The sequence below is a fragment of the Bos indicus x Bos taurus genome, chromosome 6, assembly GCF_003369695.1.
Source record: "Bos indicus x Bos taurus breed Angus x Brahman F1 hybrid chromosome 6, Bos_hybrid_MaternalHap_v2.0, whole genome shotgun sequence".
NCBI classification, from domain to species: Eukaryota; Metazoa; Chordata; class Mammalia; order Artiodactyla; family Bovidae; genus Bos; species Bos indicus x Bos taurus.
In genome coordinates this window covers 68,081,234-68,098,442 of record NC_040081.1, presented here as the reverse complement: position 1 = coordinate 68,098,442, position 17,209 = coordinate 68,081,234, and the positions used below count along the sequence as shown (strand labels likewise).

At 39.5% G+C, this 17,209-nt stretch overlaps 1 protein-coding gene across 2 annotated transcripts in view; it reads right to left on the bottom strand.

Annotated features, from left to right (window-relative positions):
- Positions 1–6,682: 6,682 nt before the first annotated feature.
- The window catches only part of SPATA18 (spermatogenesis associated 18), a 45,906-nt gene continuing 35,379 nt past the window's right edge, over positions 6,683–17,209 (bottom strand). For both annotated transcript variants that reach the window (XM_027544490.1, XM_027544491.1), the window contains 4 exons: positions 14,818–14,941; positions 11,453–11,536; positions 9,125–9,170; positions 6,683–8,853 (listed from right to left, as the gene is read on the bottom strand). In XM_027544490.1, the coding sequence (XP_027400291.1) occupies positions 8,846–8,853; positions 9,125–9,170; positions 11,453–11,536; positions 14,818–14,941 (262 nt within the window). In that variant the 3' untranslated portion in view covers positions 6,683–8,845. The remainder of the gene's footprint in view (positions 8,854–9,124; positions 9,171–11,452; positions 11,537–14,817; positions 14,942–17,209) is intronic.

The following is a 17,209-nucleotide window of genomic DNA, read 5'->3' as shown; positions in this document are numbered from 1 at the left end:
TATTTCTTAAGCAATGTTGCCATCTGGTGGCTACCTCTATACATATCCCAAACCTAACTGAACTAAGGAGACCTTGAGATTGGAATTGATTTATAGTGCAGAATTTCTTTTAATTGTGAATCAAATTGGTTAAAGAGGAGGCGATTATCTCTCCTCCCCAATTTTACATTGATTATTGTTTTTTTGTCTTTTGGCCACATTTGGCTATTCACTGAACAAAAGCTAAACCAAACAAGGAAAACATTAAGAAGAAAATTAATCATTATTTCCACCAAAGCACCATGTATTTCAAATATTGGCATGTTCAATTTGGCTCCGCTATATCAATTTTTTTCCTGGAGATTTTCAGAACTTTCTTTTCAACACTAAGACACCGAAGTGATGAGAGATGATATTGGGGCCTGAAAACAGAAAAAGTGCTTTAGTCTTTACAAATATAAACTGCTGCTGCTGCTGCTAAGTCGCTTCAGTCGTGTCCGATTCTGTGCGACCCCATAGAGGGCAGCCCACCAGGCTCCCCCGTCCCTGGGATTCTCTAGACAAGAACACTGGAGTGGGTTGCCATTTCCTTCTCCAGAATATAAACTGAGACAGGTTCATTTCTGATTTTCTCTTTGGGACATTTGGTGAGTAAACAGAAAAGGCCAAATTTGCCTCCTCTATTTAACATTTGGGAAAATTCCAGTTGAGGTGGGCCACCTGTGAGGTCTAAATGCTTGGATGTCAGTTTCACTCTCTTTTAGATTTTCTCTAGAGACTCATATGAATAATAATAAAGCTGTTCCTAAGTCTGACTCATCCAGGTGACTAGCTCCATTTGGCAGACAACGATGACTAGGTGAACTGTGGCCAACGGGGACCCGTTATTCTGTGACTCTTTCATAATACGCAGTGAACACGGGGTGGAAGGGAACGACTTATGAAATACACATTCTGACAGCTCAACAAAGAAGCCATCCAAATAAGAAGTGCAAGAGAGGACATTTTTAACCTCTAGGGAAGAAAAGTAAAATTTCTCTTCTCTTTTGTTCTCTTTTATTGAAAATCTAATTATATAGCAACATTTTTATATGTATGTATACAGATGAAGTGGAGAAGGCAATGGCACCCCACTCCAGTACTCTTGCCTGGAAAATCCCATGGACGGAGGAGCCTGGTAGGCTGCAGTCCATGGGGTCCATAAGAGTCGGACACGACTGAGTGGCTTCACTTTCACGTTTCACTTTCATGCATTGGAGAAGGAAATGGCAACCCACTCCAGTGTTCTTACCTGGAGAATCCCAGGGACGGGGAAGCCTGGTGGGCTGTCATCTCTGGGGTCGCGCAGAGTCGGACATGACTGAAGCGACTTAGCAGCAGCAGCATACAGATGAAGAGTGCGTATACTAAATTGTCAGTAGGGCTTCCCTGGTGGCTCAGAGGTTAAAGCATCTGCCTGCATTGTAGGAGACCTGGGTTCGATCCCTGGGTTGGGAAGATCCCCTGGAGAAGGAAATGGCAACCCACTCCAGTATTCTTACCTGGAGAATCCCATGGATGGAGGAGCCTGGTGGGCTACAGTCCACGGGGTCGCAAAGAGTTGGACACAACTGAGCAACCACTCACTCACTCACTACCTATTATTGGAGTACAGTAAATAATTTAATATTCTCAGAGGCTTTTAAATTAATTTATTATTTTCCATTTAGAAAGTAAAGGACAGCATAATACATGCAATAAATTATTTCTGTAATATTCTGCTTGTAAGTCATTAAGCCAGACCTAGACCAGTGTTTTTCAAACTTGTCTGCTGATGTTAAAATACAGATGCCCCTGGAGATTCTGATTCAGTGTGCATGGAGTGGCATCCAAGAATCTCTCCTTGACTAGTTTGCCAAGTGATTTTCATCATCAAACAAATTTGGAAAGTATTAGTCAACATTTTTACTGAAGTGACTAAAGATGTAAGCATAATCACTACTCAGACTTACTGGAAGTTGAGTATAATTTAAGAATTGTCATTTTTAATAACCCAAATATTCAAAACTTTAGAAAATAATTATTTAAAAGTTTTTACAAAATTCATGCTTTATATGAATAAGGATGCAAATTCATCTTTATAAGGAATGCAATTTGGTGTGTTCTAATTTTGAATAATATCCATTTGTCTCTTTCATCGATTCATAATTACATTAAAGTTTAGGTACCTGTTTGTAAGAAGTGTAAATGGATTTTCACTAGAGAGATTAACTTGGAAAACAAAAGCCTGAAAAAGAAAACAGAAGAGAACAAGAGAGAGAAAATAGAAGTGAAGGTTAAGGTATAACATGTAAGGGATTAAAGGAGAAACATGGAATGCTGGAAAAGCAACACTGACATAAACACTGAGTTCAAGGGAATCTTACTTTATGATACAATTTATAGAAGGGTGAAAAAAACAAGAGGAAAGGCTAAGCAAAAGTATAAAGATATAGACATAAATAAATAAGAGATTTCCATTCTGAGCCTTTTATTCCATAGTAAATTTATTGGGTGAAAAGTCTGTTTATCTGTGACAAGAGTCAGAATTCTTCCCTCCCTTGTAAAAGCTGATAAAACCTAACTCCTAGTGGTCACAGCATCTGTGATTCTAGAAAACAGTAGGTCTTAGGAAGCATTTCCTGAAATAGGTCTTTCAGAACAGCACCTCTTCAAGAACTCCATGAAGAAAAAGGCTTCCATGGAAAAATAAATTTGGAGAACCTACACGACATTCTCCTTGAAGTTCCCCACAAACAGTAGAAGAGTCAAGGCTCTGAAGAATCCCAGAGAGACGATTTGTGTGAAGACCAGGGAACACATTGCAGGGCTGGGTTCCCTGGTCTAAGAAGATGGAAGCAGCCCCAGCATTCATTGCAGAAGGGTCCACTTCATCCAGTGGCACTCAAGATCTTCTGACAACTACAACCTTTTCAAAAATATACTTCACATCACATTGCAAGACATTATTTTGGTTGTTTCACTAAAATTATAGCTTAAACTATACTGAAATGAAGCTTTAACATACTCATTTATCATATTTTTTGTTGCTCACCTAATAGGAGATGGAGTTAGCTGCCTGGCTGACATACTAATTGCCAGTGATATTATGGAAAGTATGATGTTCATTCTGGCAACATTAAGAGAAAATTTTTGAGGATGAAATTACCCAATCACATTGCATTTGAAAGAAGAAAATTCATTCCTGCCTCATTTTCAAGGCCCCTATTCACTCACTGCGTTAAGGCTTCACCGCTTTGGTATTTAAATGGCATATATTGAATGTCACTTATCCATATGGCCCCTGGACTCATATTTCAATGATCTAATGCAGTTTGGAATACTAGTTTCTTAGAATCTCTATAACACATTACCCTTAATTGTAGGTATGATATTATTTAAAGTCACACTACTAAGAAGTCTTTCATTTGACTCAAAATGTATAGAATGCTATTGGCAGCAATCTGCCTCATGAAGGATCCACAGGGTGCCTAAAAGTGAATTATAATGGTCCGCAACTTGCCTCGTTTTTTAGGAATATAGTAGGTGGAACACAAAGTAGGGGAACAAGAAGTGTTAGACGGATCTCTGAGCCCCTCTCCCCACACTCATTTTATTGTTCATGATGATCTTAGGATTATAGTTTCAGTGTATACCTGTTAAAAGACTAATTCACCTGTGGATGACATAAACTGAGTTACATTCTCTCATGAAGTTCACCATGCTTCTCCTATTGTGGTAGGAGAAGTTCTTGCATAACTTTCTTGTATATAGATATTTGTCCTCAAATTAATTCAATTGATATGTAGCTCTCTTTTAAATTTACTCTACTGACTTATTTTTCTCTTTCTTCCATCATATATGCTATGACAGGAAAAACAAAGGAATGTAATTGAACATGACATTAAGCTCAGAAGAGCCAGAACCTTGTCTATCAGTGTATCCCTAGCAGTGTATACTGTATCTATCACCCAGGAGAAGCTCATTGAACTTGCGAGTGTATGAATGAAAGAACAAACAAACAAAGCAATAAACAAAAGAAATGATGCAGTAGACCATCGAGGAACAAAAGAAAACATGAACTATTATTTTGAAATAAAAAGCCTTGAAGGAAGACTGTATGGTGAACTTGATGAATGGTTTCCTTACCTTTTTTACAGTGTGGATCACAACAAACTGTGCAAAATTCTTAAAGAGATGGGAATACCAGACCACTCGACCTGTCTCCTGAGAAATCTGTATGCAGGTAAAGAAGCAACAGTTAGGACTGGACATGGAACAACAGACTGGTTCCAAATCGGGAAAGGAGTACATCAAGGCTGTATATTGTCACCCTGCTTATTTAACTTATATGCAGAATACATCATGAGAAATGCAGGGCTGGATGAAGCACAAGCTGGAATCAAGATTGCTGGGAGAATTATCAATAACCTCAGATATGCAGATGACAGAAAGTGAAGAGGAACTAAAGAGCCTCTTGATGAAAGTGAAAGAGGAGAGTGAAAAAGTTGGCTTAAAACTCAACTTTCAGAAAACTAAGATCATGGCACCCAGTCTCATCATTTCATGGCAAATAGATGGGGAAACAATGGAAGCAGTGACAGACTTAATTTTTGGGGGCTCCAAAATCACTGCAGATGGTGACTGCGGCCATGAAATTAAAAGATGCTTGCTCCTTGGAAGAAAAGCTATGACCAACCTAGACAGCAAATTAAAAAACAGAACAAAGGTCCATCTAGTCAAAGCTATGGTTTTTCCAGTGGTCATGTATGGATGTGAGTTGGACTATAAAGAAAGCTGAGCGCAGAAGAACTGATGCTTTTGAACTATAGTGTTGGAGAAGACTCTTGAGTCCCTTGGGCTGTAAGGAGATCCAACCAGTCAATCCTAAAGGAAATCAGTCCTGAATATTCATTGGAAGGACTGATGCTGAAGCTGAAACTCCAATACTTTGGCCACCTGATGTGAAGAACTGACTGATTGGAAAAGACCCTGATGCTGGGGAAGATTGAAGGTGGGAAGAGAATGGGACGACAGAGGATGAGATAGTTGGATGGCATCACTGACTCGATGGACATGAGTTTAAGTAAGCCCCAGGAGTTGGTGATGGACAGGGAAGCCTGGCGTGCTGCAGTCCATGGGGTTGCAAAGAGACAGACACCACTGAGAGACTGAACTGAACTGACACCTGGATTCCTTGTGGGGAGCAACTGAAATCATGTGCGTGAAAACTATAAAAACAGTATAGAACTACTCAGGAAGTGTGTCTCGAATATGAAGACAATGAATTGTGAATAAACTAAAGCTGACAATTAAGCTATAGCAAGAACTGCAGCATCACAGAGTCAACCCCAGAGCAGAGGTGCTGCTGATATTTTTTGAGGGCATTTGCAGCCATGGTTCAGGCCTCAGAGAAGGGAGGTAGATGAAGGGAATCTGCAAGGGGAGCATATCATTGCAAAGAACTTATAGGTACAGAAGAATTTTTTTCTTGATTTTATTATTAGAGGTTAAACTGATAATACAATAACTAACATTTACCCAGGTTACAATAAAAGTTTATCATTTTTCAAAGTCACCAAGGTTAAGGTGCATGCCTTGATGAAATGAGTATAGGTCAGCCGCCTTCTGTTTTTGGACCCTTTCCACAAATTATTCTAGACTAACTGTCAGGCCCCGTGCAGTTACAGTTCAAATCAAAGACTTGGGAAATGGCAAGCGGCCTGACATGATACAGAGCAAATAAACTGAGTACATACAACATTTTTCCCAACCAGGTGCATTCCCACATTTCAGTCCTAAAAAAATTCTGATATGTAGGCATTCTCATTACTTAGTGAGATTTTAGAAAAGACCTTTTAGCCCATAACACAAAGTAATTGATTTATGGTTTTAATATACACCAGCTTTGCCAGGCATGTATTTACTATGCAAATCAAGGCACTGCCGTAAGTTATTATTCAAGACTTCACCAAGAGTTGTTCACCATTTCAGAAAACCCCTGGCATCAGTGTTTCTGACGTCACCAATACAACACACACTGATCTGCATTTGTAGCTGGTAATTCTACATACAGGTGCAAGTGTCTGATGACTTCACTGTATCTTCTAGGATCATTATACCCAAGCCTTTTCGTTGAAATACATTCTTTTATTAAAATACATTATTAAAATACATTTATTGAAATACATTGTTTTATTAAAAATTTCCCTTTTTTCTGTTTATATTACAGCTTGAGTACTGTATCCACTGTTTAAAAGCATATATGCCTATAATCATACTAATTTTGAACTTCATTTCAAAATAGCCAGAATACATATTATGAAAGGAGGCACTGAGTCTGGGAGGGCTGACAGAACTACCGATCCCATCCACCTGCTTCAGTGAAACTGAGGCTCAGAGAGGTGCAGTAACTTGCTTCAGGCCACCAAGCAAGCTGAGGACCAAGTCAAAACTGGATCTGCCTGGACACTGAGCTCTTCTATCAGCACTGGGCCCTGCCTCAAAATGATGACTACACAAATGCAGAGGGGAGAACAATTAAGCTTGCACTTCAGAATAAATTGGTGGCTCAGACTGTAAAGAATCTGCCTGCAACGTGGGAGACCCAGGTTTGATCCCTGGGTCAGGAAGATCCCCTGGAGGAGGGCATGGCAACCCACTCCAGTATTCTTGCCTGGAGAATCCACGGACAGAGGAGCCTGGTGAGCTCCAGTCCATGGGGTCACAAAGAGTCGGACACGACTGAGTGACTAACACTTCCACTTTCACTTTCAGAATAAATTGGTGACCATTAGACCAAGGGGTGGAGGCTAGAGAGGTCTCTCCCTTGCCTGTGTCCCAACACAAGAGACAGATGCTTTAGAGAAGTTTTCCTTTTTGTTATCTGAGGGGGTTTTCATTTTGTTTTTTATTTGTTTTCACCTAAATAGCCCCAGCTGCTGGTTCTGGCTGAACTTATGCGAACTGAGCTGTGACCAATTTGGCGCTTCTCTCTAAAAGGCACAAGGCAAAAGTTGCTGTTTTCGAAGCTTGCATTTAAAGACGGCATTAAAATGGACAAAAAAAAAAGCAAAAACAACATTACTTATCATTCCATCAAGAGCTTGAACTTCTTCAACAGTACTTCACAGTGAAGAAATCAAGGGACAGACGTTCTATTTAAAAGCTACAAATGGTTCCCTTAGCTTTTAGCCTTGAGTTTCAGTTTCAGTCAGATGGAGTTCTTTTTTTCTTTTTAAGATTTAAAAAAAACTTTTTCTTCTTTAGTACATTTTTCTAAATTGAATTTTTCACACAGCAAAAATCAAAAATAGTGCTATTTTATTTTTTAATTGTTTAGCATAGCTAAATGTCATGTATTAATCAGCTATTCAATGAGAACTCTTCTGCATTTCAGGCATGTCCCTTTCTTTATTTTTTTAATGGAAACACATTTCATTTTAGATACAGCAGTGTGTACAAGTCAATCCCAAACTCCTAATCTATCCCTCCCCCTCCCCACCCTTCTCCCAGTGTAACCATAAATCTGTTCTGTAAGTCTGGTGAGTCTGTTTCTGCTTTGTAAATAAGTTCATTTGTATCATTTTTTAGGTTCCATGTGTAAGCAATATCACACAATGTTTATCTTTCTGTCTGACTTACCTCACTTAGCATATGGTAATCTGCAAGTCCACCCGTGTTACTACAAATGGCATTCGTTCATTCTTTTAATGCCTGGGTAGTATTCCATTGAATGTATGTACCAGTCTCCTTTACCCATTCATCTGTTGATGTATACTAAGGTTGCTTCCATGTCTTGGCTGTTGTAAATAGTGCTGCTATGAACACTGGGGTGCATGTGTCCTTTCGAATACATGTTTTTCACTGGTTGGATGCCTAAGAGTGGGATTGCTGGGTTATATCAGTAGCTCTATTTTTACTTTCTTAAGGAACCTCCATACTGTTCTCCATAGTGACTGCATCAGTCTACATTCCCACCATCGGTGTCAGATGGAGTTCTTAGGAGATCTGAGTTTATAACCAACTAAGCAGAATAGGTAAAAGATGTCAGAATGTCAGGTAGCTTTTATATTTAACATGTACATTAAAACTGCATTCAGAAACATTCCCAGGAGATAAACACAAGGTAACTAACATAATCTCCAAGTTAGCTCCTACCCAAATCACCACTCCACATTTATGAAACAAGGGAACTCTCTCAAGTAGGTAGCTTCAACCAACAGTGCTGAACTAAACCAAACGGGGCACTTCACTCCACAGTAGGAAAATAGAAGACAACCAATGAACTATACTTTCCTAAGTCATCATCGTGTACATGTAGCCTGACGTCCCTGTTATGCTATAAGTTCCCCAACTTGAGACTGGGGCTCTCTTCCAAGTCCCCAAAGAAAATAAAAACACCCCAGATTGTTTCCCAGCTAAATCTAAAACCAGCAATTATAATATTTATGATCACTCTGCAAATTGAAACGACTCTTCTTGTCTTTTGGACATAGCACAGTAAAAGTTTTTCACTTAAGTTGTTATAAAAGAGCCTTGTGTTTCAGATTGAGAATCCTGAACCTGTATAATGGACTTTGCTTCAAATGAATATGATCCTAAACACCTAGGCAATAGTTTTTATCAAATTAATGGAATCTGTATCTATAAAAATAAAATAAAATGCAATGTATCTGCAGTTACAAATGCACTAAGCCAAAACATTTAACTCTCTGTGTGAAGTGATACACAGAAGTGCCTTGTCACATTAGCTTAAGTGAGGTCTGAGGCAACACAGCAGACAGGTGGAAGAGCTGGGTAAGCTGGCCATTGGAGTATCCTGGGCAGAGGAAAATGGCTGGTGGTTTTAAAACCCTAGGGAGAAAAAGAAAGGACTCATTATTATGGTTGATTTTTTAGACTTTCTTTTGAGAAGACCTAAACAAAAGATGGGTGGTTAATCCAAGTTTGAAAGTGAAAATGTTAGTCGCTCAGTCGTGTCCAACTCTTTGGGACCCTATGGACCTTATGGACTGTAGCCTGCCAGTCTCCAGGAAGCAAAACATTCATATTGCTGCTCCATGCTGAGTACTAAGAGAAGCATTAAAAAACAGAAACCTTGCTCCACCTAGACAATCCCACTTACTTGGCAATCCACATCTTATTGGAGAAGGACTCCGGCTTCGAGATATCTGGAAAATATAAAAGTGTAATGAGAATTACACAGTAGATGAAGCTCAAACAATGAATCGTTTTGATGTTTTTTCCCTAAATCCAGCTAAACAGTTGCTCTGAAGCAGTTTAGAGCTATGGTGGCTTTGCCCTGAAGTTTTTGCCCTATGATTCCTTTTATACTTTCTGAAGTGCATGTATACTCAACTTAGCTTAAATTATTTATTATTAATTAAAAGCTGGGCTCAATGGCCTGGGTTTTGTTGGCTTTTGTGGTGGTGGTTGTTAACAGTTGCTAAACATTTTTTGAGATTGGATGCTCACTGGCCATACTGAATTCCATGACTTCCAGAAGGTATTATTATAATTATGAAGATTAATTAAGGCTAAAATTATCAAACAGTCTCTGGCACATCCTTTATATGAATTATCTCATGTGTCCAAAATGCTGCCTATTAAAGGGAGTCCCTGGGAAGCCAGAAAATACTCACATGTCAAATCTCACCTTTGCTTTCAATGAGCAAAAGCCAGCTATCCCAGTTACCTACAAGCCTGACACGGCTCAGAAATAATTGACTGCAGGCATCATTCTTACTCTGAGCTTTCACTTTAAATAGACACTAGCAAAGATAGAGGCTGCTCTGCCTATGAAATCTCAAACAAGTCAATCAGATTAACCAAAAATATTTGTACCAGTCTTATTGTAAGGAGATGATGGCAGAAAGGGACAGAATTTTGGCAATAGTTTCACCTTTGAGAATGCATTTATTCTTATAAAAAGTTTTAAGTTTGTTTACCCGGGGGACAAAAGAAAGAGAGAGGAAGGGCTCAAACATGTATAGGTAGTTGTCACAGAGGGACGCTGCCCATTGATAAATCTTCCAGTCAGTGTCCAGAGTTAAAATGTGTCGTGACTATAAGGACAAGTGGCTAATATTGCTCTTGCTTCTGATATAACACTTCCTCTTAGGATGAGGAGAATTTTTATTCTTCCAGTACAAAACTCATAAGATGTCTCTTTATCAGCCCATTAAGTGTACAATCCTTTTGCTTTTACCTATGGTAAATATTTATTCAGCAATAAGGATAATTAAGTTATATTAAAATCTGCAAGCGCAGAAGAACCATATCTGACACGCCTTTGCATTCTCAGGCCATTTTATTCCTATGGATAGTCTTCCCCAACCCATAAAAACTCTGTAAGATCATATACCACCTCCCCCATGAACCAAATCCAGAGGGAATCACTGCCTCCTCTAACAGCTTTAGTACATGGTGCCTCTTTCATGGACTCTATCATATACCACATTCAGTTACTTTGTTTAAATCATACTGATCTTCCCATACTGATCTTCCTATTGAAACCCATTCAGGAAAGAGAACATGTTTTAATTATTTTTGTGTTGCCCCTCTCCTCCTAGTCTAGCATCCACACGGTACAGAAGAAATGTTTGATAAGAACTTTATTAAACATAATGTTTTGCTGAGAAGGGTTTAGAAGTGTAGGGGGCTAGAGTTGCATCACTAGAGATAATTTCAGAGAAATGGAGCCTTGACAAATGCGATCCTCCTTCTTCACCACTCTCCCCAAAACTAGGTTGAACAAATATTCAAAGAATTTTTATTTGAAGGAAAAGCAAATTGTTAGCCTATCTGGTATCCACATGTCTTAGTCCAGACACGTATTAAAAAGGCATTAACTAAATATTATGACTGAATGAGTGAACAGTGGTGATTCATAATAATGTTAGGTTTGGGGGATGTTATCACCACAGTCTTCAGAAGTGTTTTTGCTTTTTTTTTTTTTCTTTGACAGACTTATTAGTAATCCTAAGAACAAATATGCAAGACTAATCTTAATTCTTCCTACTTTGAAATTTGGAGGAAAATCAATACCTGCAATTCCCTTTATACAGTATTGAAATCCAGATCATTTGAGCAACTTCTCCAAGCTCATACAAGAAGTTCTAGAGGAACCAGGGACTGGTGTGTGCAGAGATCAGTTGACTAAGATGTCCCATTCTCTGTTCAGAAAACTGATAGATAACTAATAGCCCATTTTCATTTAAAGATAAAAATAAAGCAATAAAACGCCTAATAAATAAAAAAAAATAACTACCTCTATTTCCTTCTTTCTAGAATGATAAATTCCTTAGCCCAAGATCAGATAGAAATTAACCTAAGGTGACTACAGCAGGTTCTCTTTCTACCTCCAGACTTACCATCACCTCTTTTATAGGTAACTGTGGATGAAAAAATACATACGATGATTTTGTGTAAAAACAATGAGACAGATACATACCATGCCTAAACCAATACGGGTACGAGGGCAGATAGGGCTTAAACTCCTGCTTCGACATCGACTTACAGATCGCACTGAATTCCACTGGGAAAAAAAAGAAAGAAAGAAAAATAGTCAGTGGTTTGTAAGAGCCCATGTGGCTTAAAACAATACTTATATCCCATAGAATGTACAAGAAATTTTCTGACATGATTACACTTGCCTGGTACTGGTCATCAGCATGAGGTGCACTAATTTCTTATAGCTGCACAATATTTGACAATAATTCTAGGATATTTCTCAATAAAATCTCCTTACAATGAACTTTGGGATATCCAAATTCTTGGTGCTAATGGAACTGTTGCAAGAAGGGAGACCCCTTCCAGGGCCTGAAACTGGGCTCTTGTCTAACACTTGGAAATGAATTGTCCGAGGAGACACATGAGTTGACAAAGCAAGAGATTTTATTGGGAAAGGGCACCCGGGTGGAGGGCAGTAGGGTAAGGGAACCCAGGAGAACAGCTCTGCCATGTGGCTCACAGTCTTGGGTTTTATGGTGATGGGATTAGTTTCCAGGTTGTCTTTAGCCAATCATTCTGACTCAAGAGTCTTTCCTGGTGGTGCAAGCCTTGTTCAGCCAAGATGGATGCCAGAGAGGAGGATTCTGGGAGGTGGTCGGACATGTGGTGTCTCCTTTTGACCTTTCCCGAACTCTTCCATTTGGTGGTGGCTTATTAGTTCCATGTTCCTTACCAGGACCTCCTGTCATAAAACAACGCATGCAAATGGTTACTATGGTGCCTGGTCAGGGTGGGCGGTTTCAGTCAGTGTGCTTCCCCTAACAACTCTCCCCTGAGAGACTTCATACTCAAGGTACTTCTTGGGAATTGGGGCGGAGGTCTTTCTTCTGTAACTTCTTCCTGCTGTGCATGGGCGTAGGCCTGCCTAGCAGAGCAGAAGTCTCTCTCTACCTGATCTAAGTCAAGGTATTTTTTGCCTAAAACCAGCATTCACCCTTGTAATAGCAGCAATTTAGTTCAAAACTGTTGGCTCCTCTCAGAGATGAAATAGAAAGGGGCCAAACAGGAGACCTAACAGGATGGTCATCTCTGGTCCCTAGAAACATTTGGGGTGAGGTCTGCAGGGTTTGTGACTTTTTTATTTTTTATTTTTTAGATTGATTGGTTTTTTAGATTGATTGCATGAGTTGTTTTATGACAGGAGGTCCTGGTAAGGAACATGGAGCTAATAAGCCACCACCAAATGGAAGAGTTTGGGAAAGGTTAAAAGGAGACACCACATGTCTGACCACCTCCCAGAATCCTCCTCTCTGGCATCCATCCTTGTTCTTGGCTGAACAAGGCTTGCACCTCCAGGAAAGACTCTTGAGTCAGAATGATTGGCTAAAGACAACCTGGAAACTAATCCCATCACCATAAAACCCAAGACTGTGAGCCACATGGCAGAGCTGTTCTCCTGGGTTCCCTTACCCTACTGCCCTCCACCCGGGTGCCCTTTCCCAATAAAATCTCTTGCTTTGTCAACTCATGTGTCTCCTCGGACAATTCATTTCCGAGTGTTAGACAAGAGCCCAGTTTCAGGCCCTGGAAGGGGTCCCCCTTCCTACAACAGAACTCTGTTTTGATGCAGAAGCTGTTAGAAATTACGTTCAAGTTTCCAAGTGTTGGAGACTGTAAGCTCCATGTGGGCAGGAATTTGCGGCTGTTTTGTTCATTGCTGGATCCCAAGCACCTAAACAGAGTGCTTGGGTCATAAACAACTACCAAATAAAATGAATTAATGAGTGAGTGCATGAGTGAATCACCACTGTGGACCTTCTACTCTCTAACTAAATCAAGGCTCAAAAAAGAAAACTCTATTTTCTACAGTGAGATTTTACTAGTCAAAGTCTTCTTATCAGATCCTTTCATTCAACCCTTTCCTTTTCTGCTTTTGATTTTAGGGTATTTTCTTTAAGTTTGGGAGTTTCAACTTGGGTAAATACTGATGGTGCACTTAAGGAGAGAGACAAAGGAAGTTAAAAGGCAATTGCTATTTGATGTAGAACATAGAAATAGTGGCTCCTCCCCTTCCAAACTATACTGCAGACAGTCTACATTAAGAGTTTCTTAACAAAGGGTGATTGTTTTAAGGGCAAGAAGCAGTTTTATGAGCTTACTTCATGTGAGCATGTGCAATTCTCAAGTCAACACAACCAATTTCTACAGCCTCAGTTTCCATAGCACAGAATAGTTCACTGAGATACTATTTGCTCTAGTGAGATGTTTAAGCTGCAAAAACCCTTTTCTTAAGTTCTTTTAAAATATACTACTCTGCTTCTCACGCTCTGCATGTGAAAAGCTGCCATGAAACACTTCCTGTCTTCTCCAAGTCAAAGAGAACAGGAACTGAGACCACTCAGATGGTGGCTTTGCTCTGGACCCAGGAGCTTCTCTCCAGAATTCACTTACCTCCTTCTAGGAAGGGCAGGGTAAAACTCCATAATGGGAAACGTGCTGAATATCCAAGCATCCACAGCAACCAGTTCCAACACCCATTCCCCACCTTAGCACACACATGTTCACACACTTGCATACCTAATATTCCACTTTGAAGGCTTTCCAATTATTTGACATGTTCAAAGCATTCTACAGCTGATGTATATAGGAAACTGATTGACTACTCTCTCCCCACCTCCTCTGCCCTCTTTTTCTCCATCCCTCCCCTCCTTACACATCATACCAAGGAGAGAAAAACAGGACACGTTCCACACAGGACATATTTCCAAACAGAGAACTGTCGGTAAAATTTGACCGTGTTCTGAAAGTTAATCAATCACTTTTAAATGCTTAGAATTATAGAATGCCTCCAACAGGTGAGCTCGAAGGCTTTGCCTTTATAATAGCATACTATTTATAAGATGAAGAAGGCAACTAGAACCAGTTCTATCTTATAAAGAGGCTTTCCAGGTGGCTCAGTGGTAAAGAATGACCTGCCAAGGAAGGAAATGTGGGTTCAATCCCTGGGTCGGGAAGATCCCCTGGAGGAGGAAATGGCAAGCACTCCAGTATTCTTGCCTGGGATGTCCCAGAGGAGCCTGGTGGGCCATGGGGTGGTAAAGAGTCAGACATGACTTAGCAACTAAACCACCTCCATCTTACAAACAAAGCAATAGACAAAGAAAAGACTGCCAGGAAATTCTGAAGACTCATGAGTCAAAGAAAAGAATCTGTTTTTTCACAACCAGTCCCATTCCTCTCCTTTGTATGAAATCTTATCAAACAACCCTTATGAACTTCTCTTATACAATCTTTGGGTTTTTAAACGTTCTCGAACTTGTGAATCAAACACTTGGGATGAATTGTCACTACACAAGGCCACCGTACAAAAGCCCCTCTCCTGGTGACAGCTTCTCCCTTCATGATGACACAGTCATTCTCCATGAGAGCGGGCCACACATGATAGAAGACCAAGGGAGCCGTGAAATCAGAGTCATAGCTTCGACGGTACCTGTTATGAACACACAAAAGAACAAGAAAGAGAGGTTAAGCAGTTATGTAACCTAACCGGGAGGGGAGGGTCATCAGTGTAAAATTCTCATCTTTTATTCTGCTCAAACCTGGATAAATATGGATTCCGATTCTATTATTAAAGAGACAGTTGTGGGCTCCTAGAATAGGAACCAGTTATAACAAGGACCCAACATGAGCTCACTAAGAAAAAGTCATGTCATAGAGAACAGACTGGGGTTGCCAAGAGGGAGGAGGTTGGGGGAGGAGTGGAGCGGGAGGCTGCTGTTAGCAGATGCAAAATAGTATATTTAGATGGATAAACAACAGTGTCCTACTGTATAGCACAGGGAACTATATTCAACACCCTATGATAACCATCTGGAAAAGAATATTTTTAAAAAATGTAAATACATATGTATAATTGAATCACTGTGCTGTACAGCAGAAATTAATACAACATTGTGGAAGTCCAATGTGCCATCCATTGCATAATGGAGCAACCCTAACACAACGCTGCAAATCAACTATATTTCAATTAAAAAATTAACATCATGTTGATATGTGGCAAAACCAATACAATATTGTAAAGTTAAAAAAATTTTTTAAAAGTGGGGAAAAAATTAACAATAACAACAACAAAAACTCAAATCATGTCAGACTAATCTTGTTCCTACTCAGGATTACAAGAATTGTAATTCAGGGAAATGCTAGAGATGGAGAGCATCTGAAGTCCCATAAGCCACCTACAAGATTTCTTGTGTTATCTTTGTGGACAAAATAAGAAAAATATAGGTGGATTATTAACTTAAGTAGGTGGATTAGACACTGGTTCAATAATCATGTGCAAAATGGGTAGTTAATGAGTCAACGAGAATGAAGGTGCCCAGGGCTCACTTGCTCGCGCTCTCTCTCTCCCTCTCTCTCAATCCTGGGGTAAGTCAACATGTTCATCAATGACTCCCATGAAATACAGGAAAAATGTTCAAAGGTGGGGAGTGGGTAGGGAAAAAGAAACAGATGAGTGTATCAAGAAAATAGTTCAAGAGGTTGGAACTATAAGCTAAATCTACTAAGATAACAACATAATGTGGACATATATGAGGTCCTACAGTTGAGTCTAAAAAGCATGTAACTGGGTTCAGGAGGGAGGGGACATATGTATACCTATGACTGATTCATGTTGATATATGGCAGAAACCAACACAATATCATAAAGCAATTGTCCTCCAATTAAAAATAAATAAATTTTTAACAAATAAAAAGCATGTGACTGCACAGATGATTGGCTCAATCGCAGTAAAAATAAAAAATTTTTTAAAAACAGGTTTTAGTTGAACTCAAAATGAGCCAACAGTGTTCTATGGCTGGAAAAAAAAGAAAAGAAAAGCTACTATAAATTAGAAGACTTAATGGAGGATAAAAATGGTGATAGCCCCTCTATTCTGGTTAGGTCAAACTTGGGGTTTACGTTCAATGTGGACACTTTTTAAAATTTGTATTTACTTTTAATTGAAGGATAATTGCTTTACTATATTGGTTTGATTTCTTCCATACATCAACATGAACTAGCCATGGGTATACATATGTCCCCTCCCTCTTGAGTCTCCCTCCCACCTCCCACCCTTTCCCACCCCTCTAGGTTGTTACAGAGCCCCAGTTTGAGCCTCATTTACCTTGAGTCATATAGCAAATTTCCACTGGCTCTCTATCTTACATATGGTAGTGTATATGCTTCTATGCTACTCTCTCCATTCATCTCATCCTCTCCTTCCCCCCCCACCCCACCCTTGTCCGTAAGTCTGTTCTTTATGTCTGCATCTCCACTGCTGCCCTGCAAACAGGTTCATCAGTGGCATCTTTCTAGATTCCATATACATGCATTAGTGTATGGTATTTGCTTTTCTTTTTCTGACTTACTTCACTGTATAACATGCTCTAGATTCGTCCACCTCTTTAGAACTGACTCAAATGTGTTCCTTTTTATGACTGAGCAATATTCCATTGTATATATGTAAGTGTGGACACTCTTTTTTTTTAAGGAATACTCAGACAAACATGGAGCACAGACCAAGAGAACCAGTCTAAATGTGAGGTCTCAAAAATCCCTTCAAATGAAAAAAATCTAAAACCATGAGGCTGGAGAAGGATGAGTATTTGATTTCAAATGTGTGAAAGGCTATCAGGGTAAGAATAAAAACAAACAAACAAAAAAAGGTTTAGTCTTGTTCTGTGAAACCCTAGGGTAGAACCAAATAAATTCAGTCAT